Here is a 15,028-nt window from a genome sequence, read left to right as displayed (position 1 = left end):
TGATTTTAGTCGGTTTTTAAATACTCGACTGGAGGAAGAGATAAATCGATGTCCAAATCATTCAGGCGACTTAAAGTTCTATCTATTGGTGAGTTAAGACCATAGTTAGTTGAATGATGAGGTACATGAAACAAGTTATTATTTCTCAGATTATGGTTTGGAATATTAAAGTTTATTAATTTTAATAAATCAGGACAATTGATTTCACTATTTAATAGTTTATAAATAAAAGCTAGATCATTTATAATTCTACGGTCTTTTAAGGAGTGCAAATTGAGATCACTACGGATGATGGTATAGCAACATTATTATTTAATAAAAAAAAATGTGCAAGTTCCCTATTAGTGTATTAATATCTAGGTAAAATAGATATTTTTTTATAAATAGGCCCTCTACTTGACAGCTGGACAGTGTTGCCACATTTAATACGACATGCCACAAAGATTCTCTTCTTTTTTAACCTATGATGACGTTTCAATTACGTCAATTTGATATGACAAATACTGTATTTTGGTTAAATATACATAAAATCTTCATAAAATAATAAGATTTATTAAGTAATGTCATATGTGTAAATTAAATTATAAATTGTATTGTTAAAACAATATCACATTTTTGTCTGTGTAATGATTATATTGACTAACATTTCAGTCATTGTTTAAGCGTTACTTATGGTTTAAAAACGCATATTTTAAAGAAAAACAAACCACTTTTAACATGATGAAAAAGTTAACAGGCTCCTTCAGGTATACCCAATGGGACCCCTGGTTGATAATATTTCAGATAGTGTCCATGCAGTGTGTGTTGTACTGTACAATAGGACTTATATTGGCTTTATTAGGTAGTTTGCTTGGAGAACCTAAGACACTGGATAACATATTTCAATATCACGTAAGTATGTTGCTTTGAAACATGCATCATCATCATTGGCTCTACAACCCATGGTGTGTCTTGGCCTGTTCCAGAATCAGCTTCCATTCCTTCCTATCCTTTGCATTGGTTTTCCAATTTCGTACTCTTAAATCATGCTCTGGGCCTGCCTCTTTTCCTCAATCCTTCTGGTTTTTGGTCATAAATGTGATTTGCCAGCTCCATTTCATTTTCTTTTTACTTAAGTGGTCTAGCCGCTGCAGTCTGTTTATTTTGATTGTTTAAACTTTGGTTATATTTATATTTTGTTTATCAGATGATGTTAAGTATATGAATTTTAGTTTTTAGCTTATAATTTTAAATGATATATTTGGTTGCAGTTTTAAATTTATGTTAGGTATATTTAATTTGTTTCAGGAAATTCAAGTTCGTGATGCTGGAGGTATAATTGTGATCTGCAGTTTTGTTATTAATGCTGGTATTGGGTAAGTTAATGAGCACATTTTTATTTTTATTTCATATCTCATGCTGTTTTTATGTAAGATCTCAAGAAGTATACCTCAATGTTGTACACTTTTTTTCTTCAGCTTTTCCTATTATGAGTTCTCCGTTTTCGTTCTCTTCATCACTCTATTCTCCTTCTCTAAGGTCTCAATCTATCATAGCATTTCCTATGTATGTTTTCCATCTCATAGGAGGTCTTCCTTTCCGTTTTCTTCATGGTGAGTCCCAGTCCAATACTCTTTTTAGTTTCCTGTGCTCTGGCATTCTTTGTACATGCCCCTACCACTACAGGGCTCTGTTTTCCAACTTTGAGCATTCTACTTCCATTCTCATCTATTTCATATTGTTGTAATTGGCCAAACTTCCCTTCCATATAGGATAATATTCAGCACTATGTCATGAAAGATCCTCTTTTTGTTTTCTTTGGAGTGTTGTTCCATATCACTCCATATAGTGCTTTCATAGTTTGTTTTCCTCATGCTATTTTAATTTCTATATCTTTCATACAAGTACCCTCTCAGCTTATCATTGATCTAAATATTAAAAGTCTTACAACACTTAATAGTCTCTTCTCTTAAACTCAAGTTTAAATCTACAACCTCAGATCCAGTACATAAGTATTTGGTTTTACATATCGATGGCTTAGTGTGAAAACCTTGTATCTCATTAAATTACAATTTTACAGGAGAGGCAAAAAACTGATTTTCTGCATAATATAACCTAAAAACAAAAATTACGTTATGTATTTTTAATTCGAGCACATTGAGACAAATATCTGATATTGGCATAGAGCTAAAAGTGTTAAATGTTGCTATTAAATTGGAAATACAAATATTAACTATGAAAAACACGTAAATATCCTTGCAGTATATAGAGCCTTTGCCCAAGTAACTATGATAACTTCATATGTGTTTTTCATCTCAAATGAGGTTGTGTTTATTATTATTTACGAGGTTTTCATTTTTCATAGCTTATTGCACACCTCCAAATACTAGGTCGATACAATACAAATCTTTTGATTTAAGGTTCATAAAATGTTCTCATATGCCGGACTACCTTTTGTTGTTCACAAAAAACATTTCTCCAAGTCGAATCTCTCAAACAAACACTCCAAATTAAGTACTAAATTCTTGGTTATAAATATACGTGGTATTCACACTAAATCAAAGAGCAATATTGATATATGTGGTTTCTTTTTTCGGCTGTAGAAAATAGTCTAATGTATTTGGAATTTTTCTAACAGTTGTAAATCGTGAGATACAAGGTTTTCAAACTAAAACCACCAAAATGTCATTTTCGAAAAAAAATGAGATACGAGGTTTTCACACTAAGCCATCGATATAGTAATCTTGAGTCCCCATAGCTCATATTCTTCCTTTAATTTCCTTATCATATCTGTGGTACTAAGGCAAAACCCGATATGTCAAATATTATCGATTTTTCGTTTTTAATCCCAATATGTACATTGAGCAATAAAGAATATGATGAAAAAACCCTACGTGGCTAAACGCATCCATGTAACCAGTATGATAAAATTAGTTTCCGATATGTCCACTATTACAACGATGCCGCAAACTTTTAACTCATCTGCTGCAAAATCACGTTTTTTGACATATCGGGTTTTGCCTTAGCACCACAGATATATTGTATGTCCTCCCTGTCTTGTACAAAAATGACTTGGTCATCTGCAAAGTAGTGAATGTAATAATATATATTCTCTTGTACTCTTATGGCCATTGTTCCACATTTTCTATATCAACTTTTCAAGGGCTGATTGATCTATCTATATGTTAGTGAAGGTGATAGATCACATCCTTGTTTGAGGCATTTTGTTGCAATGATTGGTTTTGCCATTGTCTAACTTTATTTGCACCTGTGTTTCTATATACCCTCTTTGTGTTTGTGTATTGACCCATTTCTCTCTAAGATGTATTCTTCTCAATGCTTCCCACAGTTGTTTCCTGGGCATGCTATCATATGCTTTCTCCAAGTTGATAAAGATTATATGAGTTTCAATATTTTTCTGTTTGTTTTAGACATGTTATCTAGATATGATCTGGCTTTTTAGAATCCAGCTTGTTCTTCACCATAATGGTCCACATGCTGTTCTATTTTTTCTTTTCTAACTGTGAGGATTCTTGTTATTGAAGGCATTATACTGATCCCTCTATGGTTATAAGTTGACATTTTATCACCTTTTTTGAAAATGGAGGACATGTAGGATAGATTCCACTCATCTGGAATCTTGTCTCCTGCTTCAATTATTGCACAACACTCATATAGACACAATCACAATATGAAGAAAAAAAATCCTTGGCACATGCTGCACACACAGCAGTTCCATTTTTATGTTCCATGGTTGTGGTTCCCTTTGTTGTTTCTGGCTTTGTTTAGGTGGTTTAGTTCTATATTTGTCTGTATTTACGGCTTCCTCCCTTATTATTGTCACAGGGTCTTGTGAGATATACTCTGGTCTATTCTCCAGGAGAATTTCTCCTGCAATAATATTGTGTAATGCTTTATCCACTCTTGTGATGTAATTATCTTTATGATATTTTTCTTTGTTTATTACTTCTGTTGTTTTTAATTTTTTCCGTGCTTCCATTAATTTGTTATTTCTCATTGTGTTGTCTATGCCTCTACACATTCTCTCTTTGTTCTACTCGAGCATTATTCTTTGCTTTACTTGTTGTATAACATATTCTTGTGTTCCTGGGATTCTGTCGTTTAGTCATATATGATAATATTTTTCCCTTTTAATAATCTCTTCCAATTCTTCACTGTATTTCTCCAAATATTTGGAAAACAATCCAACACAGCCTCGGAATATACTTTTCTATTCAGATATATCTAGCTAAAGCCACATATAAACGCTTTGAAATGTCTATTTTCATTTCGTGTCACTATAGTATAATCACTCTAAATTTTCTTAAAATTAATAAGTCTTCTTTTAGATCCATAGTGATGTGGTACATAGTAGAAAGAACAAAACAGTGTATGGACTTCAGCTGCACCTGGCACTTGATCCATCTCGTGGTGTGCTGGATGTACAATGAACAGTTTCCCACAAGCTTCTCCTGGTGGGCTTTAAATGTAGCTTGTGCGACAGTGATGTGTGTCTGTGGGGAAGTGCTGTGTCTAAGGACAGAATTGGCTGCTATACCTCTATCGCTAGGACCAAAGACTGACCTTTAGGATTACTAACCAAAGTTGTGATAAACATCTCATTTTTAGGTAATAAGTTGTGATAAAAATAAATGTACTATCAAGTTTTCTACTTTTGCTGTTTATTTAACTGTTTATACGTTTTAAAAAATTAACAAATTGATTTTTAAATTTACAATTTACAGTACAGAGTATATTTATTGTAGTGCAAACAATTGCAGATATGAAGGCTAATATATTTACAAATATAGTTACTTTGTTGTAAAGAACCCGGCAGATCCTTCTCCTTTCATTATTTTCCAATAATTTTGAAGTTCGACATTTTCCCAATGTCTCTCAGTAAGCTTTTCAAAGATTCTGAAAAAGAAAACATAACAGTGTGGTAAATGTTCTAGTAGTTGACATAAGAATAAAAAAAATATTTTTTAGTATCAAATTGGCAGTGTTGAACATTTGGTGTCACTCTGCATTTCGCCTCAGATCAGCATGAGATTCAAAGGCACTCTTGAAATCAACAAAATCCATGTATAAGGGTGCATAGACGCCCATACTCATGGGCAGGGAGGGGGGCTTTTCGGGTGCTTTAAACTAAACTTACGTGCATAGAAATCGGCCCACTTAAAAATTGGGTCATTTTTGATGTCTCATATTTCCTAAACCTGTTGACCAATTAAAGTGATTTTTTTAACATGTTATAGCTTGATTCTTTAGCAATACAAGTGTAATAATATTGTTGCTAAAAAGGTAAATTTTCATTGTATACCGGGTGTACCAATCAAACTGTGTTTTTTTCTCAAAGTTCGCATCACCCTGTGGACTATTCTGGCATTTATAAAATACTGAAATTAAAACCCAACTATAGCCTCAGGTTTTCTTAACATTCTGTTTTTTGATTCACTCAAAAAACAGAATGTTAAGAAAACCTGAGGCTATAGTTGGGTTTTAATATGTCGGACAATAAAAAAGTTAGATACTTTAACAACTATACATCTTCTTCATCAATACACGGTGTTTCTAAATAAGTGCCACAAACTTTAAGGGGTAATTCTGCATGAAAAAATAATGACAGTTTGCTTTATACACATATGTCCGCAAATGCTTCATTTGCGAGATACGGGATGTTGAATTGTTTCTTACAAACTGACGATTTATTTATTGCTCTAAAATTCGTTGAGATATGCAAATGAAATTTGGTAGGTTTTAAGAGGTAGTTATTGCGCATTTTTTGCATACAATTAGGAATTTTATATTCACCATTGGCGTGCATACGGGTAATATGACCCGTATGCACGCAAATGGTGAATATAAAATTCTTAGTTGCATGTCAAAAAATGCGCAATAACTATCTCTTAAAACCTACCAAATTTAATTTGCATATCTCAACTGGTTTTAAAGCAATAAATAAATCGTCAGTTTGTAAGAAAAAATTCAACATCCCGTATCTCGGAAACGAAACATTTGCGGACATACGTTTATAAAGCCAACTATCATTATTTTTTAATGCAGAATTACCCCTTAAAGTGTGTGGCACTTATTTAGAAACACCGTGTATTGATGAAGAACATGTATAGTTGTTAAAGTACCTAACTTTTTTATTATTCAATATAAACGAATGAATCAAAAAACAAAATGTTAAGAAAACTTGAGGCTATAGTTGGGTTTTAATTTCAGTATTTTATAAATGCTAGAATATTCCACAGGGTGATGCGAACTTTGAGAAAAAACACAGTTTGATTGGTACACCCGGTATACAATGATAATTTACATGTTGAGTAACAATATTATTACAATGGTATTACTAAAGAATCAGGCTATAACTTGTTCAAAAAATTACTTAATCGGCCAACAGGTTTAGGAAATATTAGATATCAAAAATGACCAAATTTTTAGGTGGGCCGATTTCTATGCACGTAAGTTTATATATTGGCATCCAAAGTATACACAATAGGGAACTTGCACATTTTTTTTATTACATAATAATGTTCAGTTTTGTATAAAAATGAGATTTCCAAAATTTCACGCTTCAAAAACTTATAATAACTTAGAAGTATAAATTTAAAGTCTTCTGTATTTTAAAATAGTTCAAACGACCCGTGACGTCACATAGTTTAACTATATGGTTCCATTTATGGTTATATTTAGGTATATTCTTCTTCTTCTTCTTTAGTTTATTGGCCTCCACCTACTTGGGTATTTGGCCAGCTCGTCGTCGGGGAATAAAGGAAAAATATTTATATTCTAATGACATTTATCGTATGTCATTGTAATAATATATACCAGTTTGTTGAGATTGGACTTTGCTATAGTTATAGATCTGGATCCCGCGTATGAAAAAAAAGTTGATTAACAGCAAGCTGAAAATTTGTTAATAGCTTAAGGGTGTCTAGTTGGATAAACTTTGATATATGGGAACTCCCGGGAACTGCCGGTAGCAGGTAGGAACTCCTTTTGGATAGTCCTATCAGGGAAATTGAATCAATCCCTGCCTTCTGCAGATTCCAGGTGTTTCCTGACCCGGGAAACTAGTACCTGCTAAGGGTCCCCTGTCCAGGGTCACGGATGAAGCCCACAACGGCATCCAGGGCGGAGAAGAAGGTCTTCACAACGGTCTGGAGGACGGAGGTGGCAGCCCCCTGGTTTTAGGGCTTGTATAAAATCGAACCTGGAAATCGGCAGCTGGTTTTTCAGTATCTGTATTGAGCGGAAGTCATTTAGGCCAGAACGGTCAATACAGAATAGTACTCGGTGCGGTGGCAACCACTTAAACAGCGTGTACACAGCGGTGTAGAAAGCCAAGGGAATGACTACTACACTATTTTTTCCCAGGTTAATCAATATGGCTGAGGAAATAAACGATGGCCCCGAGTACGGGCGCTTCTTAAATGGGGCAGGGGTGCGAAGAATCTCCCGCTTGGCCAAATTTGATATACAGAGAAGTTGTAGAATAGGCACATGGAATGTGCGGAGTTTATATGAACCAGGAAAAACACACAATGCCATAAATGAGATGAAAAGGCTGCAAATATCAATTCTGGGTATCAGTGAAATGCGATGGCCCGGATCTGGCCAATGCCATGTGGATGATCATGAAGTATATTATGCAGGAGAAGAGAGTAATTACCATCGTCATGGTGTAGGATTCATAGTCTCAAACGAGGTTAGCAAATGTGTTAGAGCGGTATGCCAGGTATCTGAACGAGTCATAATGATTCAGTTGAACGCGAAACCCAGAAACATAAATTTAATACAAGTGTATGCACCGACAGCGGAAAGTGAACTGGAAGAACTTGACAAGTTCTACGCCGATGTAAAAACTGTTACCGACCAACTCAAGACTAGAGATCTCACCATTCTGATGGGTGACCTTAATGCTAAGATAGGAAAAGGCAGACAAAGTAATATTATTGGCTGTTATGGACTGGGCGATAGAAATGAAAGGGGAGACTATTTCGCAGATTTTTGCAAAGAACATAATCTATGTATAATGAATACCTTTTTCAAATTACCTAAAAGGAGATTATATACGTGGAAATCTCCAGCAGATACCCCCAATAATATCGTAAGAAACCAAATTGACTACATAACCATCAGTGAGCGTTACAGAAATGCAGTAAAGTCTGTAAAAACCTATCCTGGCGCCGATGTGCCATCTGATCACAATCTATTGTTAGCCGAAATAAAATTAAAACTTAAACGGATAAAACAACCACGATCCTCTAACAAACTGGATACCGATTTTATTAGAAACAACAGTCAGGGGATTTCAAACAATTTAGAGAGCAATTTTGAGAATAGCGAACAACAAGAATCCATCGAGGATCATTGGAACCAAATCAAAACGATTATAAGCAACTCAACTCCAAACTTCAAAGAGAAAAATCAAAAGAAGCAACAGTGGATGAACGATGAGATTTTGAATTTGATGGAAAAAAGACGCAAATTTAAGAATCAAAACATCGAAATGTATAAACGCATTAATAAAGAGATAAGGACTAAAATACGAGCGGCAAAAGAAACATACTTTGAAAAAAATGTTTAGAAATTGAAGAGTTGCAGAGAAAACATGATTCATTTAATATGTATAAAAAAATAAAAGAACTCACCGGTCAGAACAAAAAACATGCAAATAACATCGTTGATAGAGACGGAAAACTGATTATCACTGATTTGGATAAAATAGACAGATGGAAAGAATACATTGAGGAACTGTTTAATGATGAAAGGCCCGAGCTTGAAATTAACGAAGTAGTTACAGGACCTGACATAACTATGGACGAAATTGAACAAGCAATAAGATTAGCAAAGACCAGAAAAGCGACGGGACCAGACGAAATACCGAATGAAATAATAAAGCTCTTCGAAAATTCAGGTAAAAGATCTCTCCTTCATCTTTTTAATAAAGTTTATCAAACTGGCTATATACCAACGGATTGGCTGCTGTCGACTTTTGTGACGATACCTAAAAAAGCAAACGCGAAAAGATGTAGTGACTACCGAACCATTAGCTTGATGTGTCATGTTTTAAAGATATTTCTACGAATTTTGCACTCTAGGATGTACCAAAAAATAGAAGAACAGCTTGGTGATACACAGTTTGGATTCCGCAATAACCTTGGGACCAGAGAAGCACTGTTTAGTATTCAGGTTATGGTACAGAGATGCAGAGATGTCGGACATCCGGTTTATATGTGTTTCATTGACTTTGAGAAGGCCTTTGATCGGGTAAAACATACGGAAATGATTGCTATTCTTCAGAAAGTGGGTATTGATGATAAAGACCTACGCATTATCAAAAATCTTTACTGGCATCAACGTGCAAACATCAGGATTGGCTGGGACACGTCTGAAGAACTTCAAATACGAAGAGGAGTAAGGCAGGGCTGCATTTTGTCCCCACTAATATTTAACATCTATTCTGAGTTTGTTTTCAATAAAGCAGTGGATAATGCTCAATGTGGTATCAAAATGAATGGCGTCAATATTAATAATTTGAGATATGCGGATGACACGGTGTTAATTGCGAGCAATTATGAAGAACTTCAACATCTGATTAATAGGATTACCACAACGTGTGATGAATATGGACTCAAGCCGAGGGGTAAACCACTAGCCTCAAAATTGTACAATGATTTCCAAATTTGGCAATCATTGCTTAATGATTCCCAACTATTTCTGATGATTCCTAAGGATTTCTAGGTTTTGCAATATGATTCCTAGGTATTTCCATATGATTTCCAAGGATTTCCATATGATTTGCAAGGATTTCCATATGATTTCCATGTGGTTTCAAAGGATTTCCATATGATTCCCATTTCAGTTTTTATTATTTTATAGGATTTAAATTTAAAACCGATAATAAAAATAATTAAAAACCAATAATTAAGCAAAGTAGCTTTATTAACATAATAAATAACATAAAAAAATATGTTTAATTTTTTAATGATTTGATGGATTTGATTGTTTTGTATTTCTGTTTAATAGCAATCAAATCATTTCTTTTTAAAGAAAATGGTTCAGTTCCGCTTAGACTAACTGGTCCATAAAATATAAACTCTTTGTGAACATCTTGGATATCATCTTTTTTGGGCCACTTAAAAGTATCCAGGTCTTGTTGTAAAAATTTCACTTTAAACTTTTCTGAGCTGTAGCTGTTGATGACACGCCCTAGATACCATTGTGTATCATAAAACACAGCATAATAAGATTCTAGCTGAATTACTGGCATTTTTGTACTTTCGTTATGGCAATCTTCTAAGTCAGAGAAATCTTCACTCAAAGTTTCACTTTCTAAGCTAATCTCATCTAATTCAGATCGAGATTCAGATGTACTATCTTTATGAGCTCGTTCATGAGGTTGACGAAACATTTTTCTTTTTTTGATATTGCCTGCTGGTTGAAGTCCTTGGCCTGACTTTTTCCTGAACTGTTTTTTTTTTTTTGATAACCCCTTATGCGTATTTTTAACTGTCATTCCCTTTACCCGGAGCAGTCTGTCGGTTGATAAACGACCCTGTTTTTCCTGAAAAAACCAAATTAGAGTAGATTTTTTTATAATTCGTGTTTTTTTGTCTTTAAGTGTCACTGACAGACACGATTTTTGTGCTTTCTTTTGACCCGTATAGTCTCTCAAATGTAAAGAGTCATAATTATTAAATGTAGAGGTATATTCAAGAAACTCCCGGTCTTCATTAGAAAAGTCTGGCTCGAGGTCTGGCTCGAGGTCTGGCTCATGTTCCTTTGAAATGGTATCAGTGATAATTATACTTCCCTGCACCTCTTCTTGCTCTTCCGGATTGTCACAAGTCGGTAAATTAATTTCTATACAACAATCCCTGTTCATTTCCATCCCAATTTTTTTAGCGTCAGATAGTGCGTCTTCTTGGGCCTTTTTAATTATGTTAATCATTTCATCAGTTGATGGAAACTCAGTTACTTTAAAGACACTTGAATTATTTCCAAGTCGTTTGTTTTCTTGCCTGGGGAATCTAAAATTGGGACCTGGAAAATAAAGGATTGATCAAATCGAGAATTAAAATAACTTTAGCAGCCAATATGTTATTTACCTAAGTCTGTGCTTATCTCATGCATAGCTTGTATACGTTTTAATCTTCTTAAAACATCCAGCAGTGTATAATTTATCATAGTTGAAAATGTGCTACTCATGGACCGAGTTTCTCTAAATACTTTTTCACATGGCTGACTGCTATACAGCCATGGAAGAAAAGCTTCTGAAATTCCATTTTGCCGAAGTTTTTCAATGACTAAAATAATTCCATGAGCGTTTATTTCTATGCATGTATAGGCATTTGTGGTGATAAAATTCTTTTGGATATTTTCACCATTTTTTTTAGCCAGGCTTTCCAAATACGCATGAAAAAAGTTGAATACCAAATTAGGTATACTCGTCTTTCAACACTAATTTCTTTTAACAAGAATGCATCCAATATGTTGCGAGTCAGTATTAAATATTGCCTTGTAGCTTCGGCGTTGGGAACTTCCTTAAGCATATTTGTGACATGTTCAGAACTTAACTTGTCTATTGCATTGAAGTTCATTTTGTCGGAAGCTAAAAAGAAAAGTGTCAGTGCATAGCTCAAAAATGTTTTGTGGACCGAAAATTATTATCTATGTAATACAGCCAAATGCATAATAGTCCTACCATAGCTACATACATACATACATATATATCTAGTTGGGACTTTAATTTGAATAAAGCTGACAAATTGATATATTTTTACGTTTTTCTGGAAGATTCTTGATTAGAAAAGTAAGTAGCAAATTTATTCTAGTATACTTACATTCAAGGAAGCTCTTGCATAATAAGTGTTTATCTCTAGGATAGTTTTCAATTATGTACCGGATATTGTCAATAGATACTCGTTTTCCTCCCATATTCATAGAAATATTTTCATTTAATAAACGAGTCTTAAGCTTTGTTGATATATGTATAGTGTCTTGAAAAACTGCTGGATTTTCTAAATTGTAATTCGCCTAAAAATAATTACAAATTAAGTATAGAATAGTAGAGCAAAATATGTATTGTTTTCGAGATTGTTTTATAGTGAGAAAAAAAATAAAAATTTTTGAGGTTTTATAAAATTATGAATTTAGAATATCACAGTACTATATAACTAACCTGAAAATAGGGAGAGTAAGGGTTCAATGAAGTAAATGACAATTTCGATATAATTTTCATACTTTTTAAGCACCGAGTGTCACCATCGCTTGAAAAGCCCAAAATTGTAATTCCATGTTTTCCTGCTTCCTTTATGAGATATTGCCATCGTTTATAAACATCTTCTGAGGTAAATCTATTATCACTGCCAAATATTGATATACAAAATGCGGGTGATCCATCTACTAATGGCTGAGCCATAAAAATATATGCATTTATTGCTAATGTTTTATTCTTAAAAGCATTTTCAATGTCGCTAACTGAATCAACTGGGAATTTGTTAATGCGAGGAAATCTCGTCTGTTCCTGTAAAGGTGCTACAAAGCCAACCATTTGATTTGAAGCTGAATCATATTGGACTTTTTTGATGAGTGCAGTTTGATCTTCGGATATAAAAATTATGGGTGGATAATTTCTCTTCTGTAAATAAAGTTTTAAGTCTTCAATTCTCACTTCACCCTCTAATATATTATTCATTTCTTCTAGTTGTCTGTGAATAGTTGTGACAGAAGGCAGTATATTTTTTAAATTTGAGTGCAATATTTCATAACTCATCCTTCCTGCGCTAATGAATATATAAAGCCAGAATCGTTTCATTCCATCATCAAATTTATTTGTGTGTCCTGATTTATTTTTAGAGTTTCTTATTGCTGAGTCTAATAGATATTTTAGTAGGCCTTTGGTGCCATAATTAAATTTATTAATGCCTTGATTTTCGGTAAGGATACTTAGGGTGTTTGTAACTTCTGGGTTAGTGTCTATGGCATGATTTATGGTATTTAGAAAAGTTGTTATTTGTGTTTGATGATATGGTAACTCATTTAATATGCGCAAGCTTCTTTCTCTTCTGGAATTGCTATCATCAAATAAAGATTTAGCTTTGGGAGACTTTACTTTTTCAGAACCATTATTGCTTTGATTGATTTCCGCTACATTGTCAAGAAAGAAAAAATCTTCCAATGGAGATGAATTGTCTGGATTATACTCTAATTCAGATACTGGGATATCATTTACAACTTGGCTGGCTCCTTGATGTTCCTCAGTAGAAAAATCATTAACAACAATTGTTCTTAGTTGACTCGACGATTGATTATCTGTTGGAGAGTCTGTGTCGAGGTCTGTGTTATAGTGTAAAAAAACCCCATTAGGATTATTTTGCTGTGCCTCATCATGAATTTCGTAATTTTGGTCAATGAACGAATCATTTTGACTCAATTCAGTAGTCAATTCCAAGTGCAATTCAGATGATGTCGAAGCTCCATAATTTAAATCTGTATTGGGATCGGTTAGGTCAAAGAGATTTCCTCTTGGATCTTCAAAATCTTGGTTTAAGTCACATTTTTTATTAGCATCTTTTTTTATAAAGTTAAGTATAGTGGTCTGAATTTCGGGTTTCTGCGGTTTAATCGGTAATTTTTTAGTTAAGTTGGTTCCATCATCTTTAAAATGTATTTTATAATGTCTCAGGAAGTTTGAAATCACCCATTTTCTTCCGGTTTTGGAGTTCTTCACTGAATAGGCTGAAGAAATAAATGTACATAAAGGGCAAGATATTTTTGCAGTAAATTCACCATCCATTTTGACTTTAAGGTTTTTGGAATTATTTAAAACATCTTGTAATCGTTCTTCACTAATTTTGCCTTTGTCGAATTCATTTCGTGAAAATTTATCGATATAGCTTCGACTAATATTTAAAACATGCTGCATCGCATAATTAACTTGCTCTTCATCTTGAGAAACACAACCATCATTTGGAGTACAAAAACCATCGCCTTCATTACCACTCTCAGATCGAGATGTACTTTTATTTGTCACTGTTCTTCTCTTTTTGGGGAAAGTTTTTTCAGCTGGACAGCCTTCAGACCTTTCACAAAGAAGTGGACGTTTTAGCAGTTTAATTTTTTTTTCTGATTCTTCCTTTACAAAGCGCAAAAGCTTTTTATGGCCTTCCGGAATTTTAAATAGAGAGCATTCTTCGCTGACAATTCCAAACATTGCTTTTTTTTCTTCTCCTTTCAATACCTTTGAAAGGACGTCCCTTGCATAACACTCCATTCTCTCAATGTCTTCATCAATATTAAACTGTGAAAGGGAATATAAATTATCAAATCCGTTGTATATAAGAAGTGATTTGAGATAAGCGGGAACTTCAGCTTCAAAACTTTTTAACAAACCATTAATATATTCCATCGTAAGTAACCTGAAAATAATAACAAATCTAACTCTTAAATAAAGCAATGCCTTTTTACGAGTATATCTCGGAGTATATATAGTACCTATTCTTATTAGATACATTATAACAGTGCTGTCAGATTCGAGCACAGTTTGATTGCAACGACGTACTTAAGCCATACTCTCTAACTTTTACACTGTTCATAATAATTTTATTTTATTTTAATTATTATGTAATGTTAGTTCAGCTAGTCCTAACAAGAAAGGTATAAATTAGTTATCATTAAAAATGTAAAATTTATAGGGCCTGGTTGGAAATCAAAGAAGCCAGAATGTTTGCTGGGTTTGTTAATAATAAATACAAATTAATAAATTTAAATACAGTGAATGCAATATTGACCCTTTAAATTTACATAGATGCAAATCAAACAAATCTAAACAATTCAACTAGATTATTAGCTAAAGATGCTGATAGTCTAAGAGCTAGTGAACCTTTTGACTAACGGTCGTCCTGTAAGGCTAGAAATTTGTAGAGTGATAATTCATAGCACACCAAAGCTAAAAACCATGACCTGGCAGGCCTCAGCGGTGCACGTGTATCTACCAGGTGAATCGAAAAGTGCAAATTTAGGGGGTAAAATA

The 15,028-nt window shown here is 33.7% G+C and overlaps 3 protein-coding genes across 3 annotated transcripts in view; 1 reads left to right on the top strand and 2 right to left on the bottom strand.

Moving 5' to 3' along the window:
- Positions 1-491: 491 nt before the first annotated feature.
- LOC114334047 (protein SYS1 homolog) lies at positions 492-4,651 on the top strand. The gene is made up of 3 exons (XM_028284046.2): positions 492-891; positions 1,288-1,355; positions 4,329-4,651. Exons 1-3 carry the CDS (start codon positions 718-720, stop codon positions 4,567-4,569), a joined length of 483 nt encoding a protein of 160 aa, XP_028139847.1. The 5' UTR covers positions 492-717; the 3' UTR covers positions 4,570-4,651.
- LOC114334046 (uncharacterized) overlaps positions 4,642-15,028 on the bottom strand; it is a 37,984-nt gene continuing 27,597 nt past the window's right edge. Inside the window, exon 7 of the mRNA XM_028284045.2 lies at positions 4,642-4,896. Coding sequence (XP_028139846.1) covers positions 4,791-4,896 — 106 coding nt within the window. The 3' untranslated portion in view covers positions 4,642-4,790. The remainder of the gene's footprint in view (positions 4,897-15,028) is intronic.
- On the bottom strand, positions 11,239-14,874 carry LOC126892780 (uncharacterized). Its single transcript, XM_050662485.1, has 3 exons — positions 12,176-14,874; positions 11,838-12,030; positions 11,239-11,605 (listed from the first exon to the last, which is right to left on the bottom strand). The coding sequence occupies exons 1-3, from the start codon at positions 14,507-14,509 to the stop codon at positions 11,328-11,330; spliced, it is 2,805 nt and encodes a 934-aa protein (XP_050518442.1). The 5' UTR covers positions 14,510-14,874; the 3' UTR covers positions 11,239-11,327.

Source organism: Diabrotica virgifera, chromosome 9 (assembly GCF_917563875.1).
Source record: "Diabrotica virgifera virgifera chromosome 9, PGI_DIABVI_V3a".
Taxonomy (NCBI): domain Eukaryota; kingdom Metazoa; phylum Arthropoda; class Insecta; order Coleoptera; family Chrysomelidae; genus Diabrotica; species Diabrotica virgifera.
Note: the sequence above shows the minus strand (reverse complement) of the source record. Positions and strands in the feature narration are given on the sequence as shown.